The sequence below is a fragment of the Anopheles funestus genome, chromosome 3RL, assembly GCF_943734845.2.
Source record: "Anopheles funestus chromosome 3RL, idAnoFuneDA-416_04, whole genome shotgun sequence".
Classification (NCBI taxonomy): domain Eukaryota; kingdom Metazoa; phylum Arthropoda; class Insecta; order Diptera; family Culicidae; genus Anopheles; species Anopheles funestus.
In genome coordinates, this window is record NC_064599.1 from 53,871,553 (window position 1) to 53,879,612 (window position 8,060).

Below are 8,060 nucleotides of genomic sequence, written 5' to 3' on the forward strand. Positions count from 1 at the left end.
ATTTATTTATTTATTTATTTATTTATTTATTTATTTATTTATTTATTTATTTATTTATTTATTTATTTATTTATTTATTTATTTATTTATTTATTTATTTATTTATTTATTTATTTATTTATTTATTTATTTATTTATTTATTTATTTATTTATTTATTTATTTATTTATTTATTTATTTATTTATTTATTTATTTATTTATTTATTTATTTATTTATTTATTTATTTATTTATTTATTTATTTATTTATTTATTTATTTATTTATTTATTTATTTATTTATTTATTTATTTATTTATTTATTTATTTATTTATTTATTTATTTATTTATTTATTTATTTATTTATTTATTTATTTATTTATTTATTTATTTATTTATTTATTTATTTATTTATTTATTTATTTATTTATTTATTTATTTATTTATTTATTTATTTATTTATTTATTTATTTATTTATTTATTTATTTATTTATTTATTTATTTATTTATTTATTTATTTATTTATTTATTTATTTATTTATTTATTTATTTATTTATTTATTTATTTATTTATTTATTTATTTATTTATTTATTTATTTATTTATTTATTTATTTATTTATTTATTTATTTATTTATTTATTTATTTATTTATTTATTTATTTATTTATTTATTTATTTATTTATTTATGTATTTATTTATTTATTTATTTATTTATTTATTTATTTATTTATTTATTTATTTATTTATTTATTTATTTATTTATTTATTTATTTATTTATTTATTTATTTATTTATTTATTTATTTATTTATTTATTTATTCGTCAAATTGTCTGCCGCATGGGTTTAACAATGGTTCGGTATAAGGTTATAAGGTTTTCTTGAAATTGTATTTTCCTACCTTTAATACAAACAGGGGCTTTTGTTTCAAAAAGGTTTAAAGTTAAAGATAAACAATTATTTTACCATAAGAGTAAGCATTTGTATTAGATAGAGTTTGAGTTTATTGATCTAACATTTTTCTTGTTTTAATTGTCTCAGCTAGCAAAATTTGTTTCACACCACATTTATTACTTGGTTAACAGTATCAGTAAACCCTAGTTGGGGAAAAAAAGTTTTCCACCGTGCTTTAGTGGACTTCAACCAGGTAGAATTAACATTTGTTGGGCAAATAAAAAAAACACGTTGTTTCATAAACCGTTGCAATCGTATCAGTGTTTTGCTAGCTTTGCATCATGCTCCAGCCAGGCTTCCTTACGTTCAAGCTCAAGGTTATTATCTTCAACTTCCGGACGGTGATATAATTCAATTCTCTTTCCCAACGAACGGTAGCAGTTTGCTGCTTCCTTTCCCGTTCGTTGTCCTTTTTTTGTCCTCTTGTTGTCAGAGAATGTCTTTCTCACAGCTTCCGTTTTCGAAACGCTAAGATAAACATCCTACAAAAAAAAAGAGGAAAAAAACTCCAAAAACAAACAAAGACAAAAATTCAAGACGCTGAAAACAGCTGATTCCGTTGCTTGAAGAAAGAATGCCCGACGTGAGTGGATCAATTTCGCCGTGTAAAAGGATAAATCTCGTTAGGAATCAATTTAGCTTTGTCAAGCGGGAAATGCCACCGCTCTTTCCCCTAGGGAGGGAACGATTTTCTCTCTGCATTCGCTTTGCCACCGCCCCCGGCACAGGGTGGTTTTTGTGGCCACGGAAGCTTATCGCTACAACTGTGTGCCGTGCGGAATTTGACTATATTTCACAGAAATAGTAATGACGATGGTGCGTAACGGGGTTGTTTGGAAGGATAAATAGTTCGCATGCTTTAGTGAGCAAGATGATAAGCGGTGCTAAGAACTTTAGGCAATTTTACTAAAGTATTACACAATTCATTTACTATTGCGAGCTTTAAAAATGTTTTACAGCTCATCTGTTTGAGTGCTCTTAATACTAAAACTACTAAAGCTTTGAGGCGGTTTTTATAATTAGTTTTAAAGCTCCTCCAACCTATTAAACAATATGGAGGAGCTAGTTTATATATTTGATTTGTATTATTGAGTATAAATTGTAAAAAAGTTTAAATTAAGCTTTATGAATACTTTAATTTAAATTTTTGTTTAGATCTGATTTTCAACGTTTAGAATTGGTGAACTTTTAGCTCAATATACTCATAGATAATAACCATGAGGTATTTATCTTCTGTTTGTTAACTCTTGTTTTGGTCATTTGCTAGAAAATTTATACGGTCGGATGAATTAAAACTCAAAAACCATTCAAATAACCGAGGCTTTTGAGGATTGTCCATGCTCTAAACAAGTGTGTATGATGCTGATGATGATGCTGGTGAGTATTTTATTATCCACCCCGACAATTGTTCACTCGAAAAGCTGTGGTTGACATATTCATGCTTTTCAAGTGGGGGTATTTGAATTAAAACCCTCGTTGTCTTGATTCGATCGGTATCACAGTCGAAGGTACTCCATAGAACATACAAAGTGTTGCTTTAAAAAAAAATACCAGACGCAGAGAAAACGAGAAACCGAATTTTATCCCAAACAACACGTTAGCCGTTTGTTTGTTACATGTTTATCGTACCGGGAACGGTTACCAAATTTTGGTTGATTGGTTTGTGAAAAGCGTACGGTTGAAGTTGTGAAACTCGTAGGAAATTCTCATCAACCAATCGGAAGCAAGCCCAACAATCAAGGCTGTTAGGTAAACATTAAAATAGATGATACAACAAAATAAACACTAGCGTAGAAAGCACACAATCAGCTGTTAGTAGGTTACAATGAGTTCGGTAGGTATTTTTTCTGAGTTTTTTTTTGGTTAGAAAATCAGATTATTACTCGGAAAAATGCAGAACCTCAACGTACGAGTAGCTGAGTAGAACTGATCTTAGCAAAACAAACCAAAGTTACCATTTGAACAGTAAATGAACACAGTTTAAAGTATTTAGACGGTTGGTTAAACTTTACTTCCGTCCGGATGTAGCACATGGCAGCATGGAATTAATCCCATAATCAAAGAGAACGACAAACGATGTAAAGGTGATTAAAATATCCATCCCGTATGGTGTCTCGGTCGGAATGTCGTTTGAAAATAAGTTGCTAGACAGAGCTGAAGAATTTGTATGATTTTCCAACCACTCTGGTGCGTGGAAACGTCGGCAACATAATGTTTGTGTTGATCTTTACGTGAAGAATTTGAATTACGTAGCAAGGAAATATCCAGATGGAAATTCAGCAAAGATCAGGTGAAGGTTTTAAAGAGTTTAAATCGTGTGAATAACAATTATAATATCAGACGCAAGAACTTGTTTGCTTACATGGACAACTGACTCGTGCGCCTAAAAGTATGCAATATAATTCCAAAAAGAATTTATTGTTTTTATGCCGTTAGGTACTAAATATACAAAAATGAATTTTAAGAAGAACTATTAAGTAGTTGTTACTATACGATATACTAGATAAAAAAATACTCAATGAAGATTATACAAACCTCGAAATGTTTCTCTTTTGATGTACTGAACAAGAAACGGAAGAGATCTAGAGTCTTCTGAAATCTCTTTAAAACGAGGGCATAAGTTTTCATGCATTTCCCTTCTGCGCAACAAAAGCGCTGTAGTTCAACCTTTGAATATGCCCGTTCGATTATTACCCTTTTGTATTGACGTAGGAATATTAATACCTTGATAAATAGGGAATCATCTATTCAAATAGGGCGCTTGAGCGGCCCCAATAACTAAACACATGTTTGTAAGCAAGAACGCGTCGACGCCCTGGCACAACACCATGGAACGTCGCTGTCGTCCTGATAATAGCACGACATATTGTTATTCATGTTTCTGGTTTGTATGCGAAGGTTTGGGAAGATATTGGGAAAGGGGAATTGAATTTGTGGTGAAAGCTGCCAACAAGGATAGGATCATTTTTGGGTAGATTGACTCAAAATTGAGGCTAAATGTTGAGGAGTGTGGGAAACATTTGGGGTGAGATTACCGGAGAGTACTACTACTGATAAGATGGGTTGATTGCGATTTACATCATTCCAGCGGAATATTCTATGCTACTGGTGAGCTTCCATCTACAGCGGCATATGGGCAACTTTCTGATACAAGTGTACGGGCCGTGCGTGCTGCTGGTCGTCCTGTCGTGGGTTTCGTTTTGGTTGAACCGCGAGGCAACGGCTGATCGGTGAGTATCTGCATCTGCATGCTGGATCCAACTTCTTCTCATTCTGTTTTTTTTTTCTCATCGACACTTGCAGAGTTTCACTCGGTATTACCACCGTACTGACGATGACGTTCCTGGGTCTGGAGGCACGTACTGATCTCCCGAAGGTGCCCTATCCGACCGCGCTTGACTTCTTCGTGTTCCTTTCGTTTGCGTTCATTTTCGCAACGATCATCCAGTTTGCGATCGTACACTACTTCACCAAGTACGGTTCTGGCGAGTGTTACTTCAGTGTAGACGAGTTGACGTCCAGCTCGGATGAGGACGATAGTGACCGAGAGGTGACAGAACGCAATGGAGCCGGTTCGTCTACCACCCAGCATCACTCCATCAACATCGGCCCATCCACGTCCAGCCGATGTGTTGGCAAGCGTTGCTCTACGATAACCTCCATCAGTGGGGCTCAGGGTAGTACCTCGACCGATTCACGCATCATCGAGGTTATTCCGCTGTCCGTGTGTTCTTTCCCACTCACACCAATGCGGAAGACACCCAAATCATCCTGGACGGATGTTTCTTGTTTCGGTGGAGGTTCGTGTGGCATCGAAGAGTCTACGAGTGATCCACATGCCGGAAGCGGTTCCTCCACGGCAGAGCGGACAGGTACGTACGGGGCCTCCATTGATACTGCCACTACCTCGTCCTCGTTTACGTCCACACCGACGGCCACGACGTCCCTCGGTGGTAAGCATCGACAGCGTTCTGGAACATCCACAAACCGATCCGGGACGACACAACATCTTACCATTAATGCGCCGCTGACAGCGTCGGAAATACACGGTGCCAACGGACATCGGACACGCAGGCGCAGGAAACGAGCGCCTCGGTTCAATTCGGTGTCCAAGATCGATCGTGCCTCGCGCATCTTCTTCCCACTGCTGTTCCTGGCCATCAATGTGTTCTACTGGTATCTGTATCTGTCGCGCAGCGAGCGGCTGCCACAGCAACATCACAAGACCGGCTAGAGAGATGGTTTTTCACAAACAAGCAACAACAAAAAAAAGAATTAAGATGCTGCCGATCCTTCCCGGGAAGGTATTAGAAAGATAGAGATAAAAACAAAATTGTTTAACAAAAGTCAAACGACGAAATAAAACTAAAAACCAAATAATGAGAGTAGTGTATGGATCTGTGCCCTCCACGAAAGGTCGCTCAAACGTCGTAAAAGAAAGTAAGTAGTAACAGTAGTAAGGAAACGAAACAAATTGAACAGCAAGCTAAAACTAACAGTGTTTATAACATTAAGCAAGCGAATCAACCGTTACGCGTAGTGTAGTGAAATGTAAAATTGCTAACAATTGTATGTGCCAATGTCGAAAGAAAAAACAAAATAAAAGTTAGAAATGAAGCAGTTAAAGATAACTAAGTTAAAGAGCGTGTATGGTAAAATAAAGAAATAAACGTTAGGAAACAAAGGAAACCGAACAGTGAGCAGAACGGCAACATTACTATATTCAATTGTCAGTTAGAATTCGCGTTGGGACCAGATGCGCTTACTAGAAAGAATTGATTAACGACTGGGTATGGGAATATTCGGGGCAGAATTAGTGATTGCACAGCATCAGCAAAGAAAGGCAGGGAGTTTCTGGTCAATTTATCGGGCAATCGCTCCACCGTGAAGGGTTGGCGGATGTGTGCCGCCGCAGTACAAGTTGATAGCAAAGCAAAACGTTACCACTAGCAGAGATTTAAAGTAAATTTAAAACAAATTGCCCATAGTAAACGATGTTGGATGTGTGTCGGAAGTAGTATAAATAAAACCAATAGTGTTCATTGTGTATTGGTCCTCTTTTATTGTCCGAAAACAAACATTGCTTTACTTGCAAGGTAAATTATTCGAAAATGGGCAAGAAAATGATTATCTGGTTATTTCCTTATGATTATGATTCGAAATGATTTATTTAGTAGGTGGAACATCGCCAAGGTGGCCCGGTGGTGTATGTGATAAATTGGTCCCGGTTCCATACGACAGGACCGAGTATCAAATCCCCTCCAAACCATGTCCCCCCGTAGCAAGGACTGACTACTCGGCTAAGTGGTAAAACAAGTCTAGTAATCCAGAAATGGCCAGCATGACCTCTAAGGTCCTTAAGCCAAGAAGAGAGAGAACATTTGTAAGAAAACAGAGGAACAAAACGCAGCAGCGTAGTCATTCGGTTTAAATGTTTAAGAGAAGATAAATTATCTTTCTTGCTAATAGTTAGCAAAATTTTGTGTCAGTGCAAATTTCAACAATGTTGCGACTAATTAGCAGTAAAAAATCATTTCGAATGACTGTAACTCAATTCCCATAACATGCTGACATCATAAAATATTGTAATGTCTTTTTTATTAACACATTTGTTCAAAACCTACAAAGCAAATTCTTTGCAGTATGCTTATTCCGACAACTTTTTTTCAAATCCATCGTTAGACAATGGTTCGCTTTGTGCTAAGCACAAATAATTACCTCTTACAAATACGGCAGCAAGTCACCCAGTTTGGGGAGATATACATCAGGAACAAGCACCTTTACGGTTGGATCATCAGATGCCGCGTACTTTTCAATGTCGGCCGCATTGTGTATACCCGTTTCGACCAAAAGCGTCTGAAAGTCACAATTTTTCCCGAGCACTATGTCCGTATTGCACCTGTCACCAATCATGAGCGTTCGTGCCGGATCCACATCGTACTCTTTGCGGATGATGTCGCAAATATGTGGGTTTGGTTTCCCCATGACCATAGGTTCACGTTCGGCACACGTTACCACGGCCTTTACAATACTTCCCGTGCCGGGAATGACCCGGTCCGGCATCGGGAAACGTTCATCCGTGTTTGTTCCGATGAATATAACGTCCGGATTGTTCAGGTACGAGGCGGCTTTCATCATCTTTACGAAGCTAAAATGCTCATCAAAGCCAACGATCACCGCACCGACATCCGGATCGGGCACAAAGCTGGCAACCGTATCGGCTAATGTGCCCTGGAGCGTATCAGGACCGATTCCAATGTGCCGTATTCCGACAGCGTCCAGCTCTTTGGTGATACCCGTGGAACCGATTACATAGACGGTTTTCGAGAATCCCACATTTTTCAGGTACTGTGCGGCAAGGTACGCCGTTGAAATTATATTATCCTAAAACATAACAAAAAACCTTCAACACCATATCCAAACATACTGTATTAAGCTGCTACTTACGATAGTGACATTAAATCCTAGCTTAACAGCTTTCTCCACAAATTCTGGTCGCGTTTTCGTTGAATTGTTTGTCACGAAGAAAAGCTTCTTACCGTTCGCAATAAAACGGTTAATCACATCTGGCGCACCAGGAAGTGGATTGTTGTCCACCCAAATCACTCCATCACAATCCGTGAGCACCGTGTCGAACGAATCGACCCACTGTTTAATCTCAGCCGGTGAAAGTGCTGCGAGATTTTTACCACTGTATTTGGACATTCTGGACAATCTATGGAAGCTGAGAGGTAAACGTTACTACACGTGGACGCGGCTTACCCTTTGCCAATATTCGAATACTTACGACCGAGTTAAAACAGACATAAAACACAAACAACGGAGATAATTCGCTCGGGCTTCAATAAAAAGCAGTCGTCTAGGAGAAAAAACAAATTTGTGCAACAAACCTGACATTGGACAATGTCAAGCACAAATGTCAAGGGAAAGGTAATGTAAATTTTTAACGCAAAATTATAATTAAGATTTGAAATCACAATTCGTTAATCAAAACACTTTATAAACTACTTTAAAAACTTAAAATGCAATTACAAACGTTTTAAAAAACAAAAAAAAATTATTTTTGAACCGTTTCCTTGCTGCTGAGAACAGATACGCCATCCATTGTGCAGGACAGTACTGAAC

At 36.8% G+C, this 8,060-nt stretch overlaps 2 protein-coding genes across 4 annotated transcripts in view; one reads left to right on the forward strand and one right to left on the reverse strand.

The window, feature by feature from the left end:
• The window catches only part of LOC125768766 (gamma-aminobutyric acid receptor alpha-like), a 61,693-nt gene extending 55,716 nt beyond the window's left edge, over positions 1-5,977 (forward strand). For both annotated transcript variants that reach the window (XM_049436849.1, XM_049436850.1), the window contains 2 exons: positions 4,024-4,165; positions 4,239-5,977. In XM_049436849.1, the coding sequence (XP_049292806.1) occupies positions 4,024-4,165; positions 4,239-5,169 (1,073 nt within the window). In that variant the 3' untranslated portion in view covers positions 5,170-5,977. The remainder of the gene's footprint in view (positions 1-4,023; positions 4,166-4,238) is intronic.
• A 534-nt stretch (positions 5,978-6,511) lies between these two features.
• On the reverse strand, positions 6,512-7,865 carry LOC125768776 (glycerol-3-phosphate phosphatase-like). Of its 2 annotated transcripts, none has more exons than XM_049436874.1 (3): positions 7,723-7,865; positions 7,383-7,650; positions 6,512-7,319 (listed from the first exon to the last, which is right to left on the reverse strand). In XM_049436874.1, exons 1-3 carry the CDS (start codon positions 7,830-7,832, stop codon positions 6,657-6,659), a joined length of 1,041 nt encoding a protein of 346 aa, XP_049292831.1. In that variant the 5' UTR covers positions 7,833-7,865; the 3' UTR covers positions 6,512-6,656. The 2 variants fall into 2 exon arrangements, with proteins under 2 accessions (XP_049292831.1, XP_049292830.1); XM_049436873.1 differs by having other exon boundaries at positions 7,383-7,659; positions 7,723-7,860.
• Between the last annotated feature and the right edge of the window lie 195 nt (positions 7,866-8,060).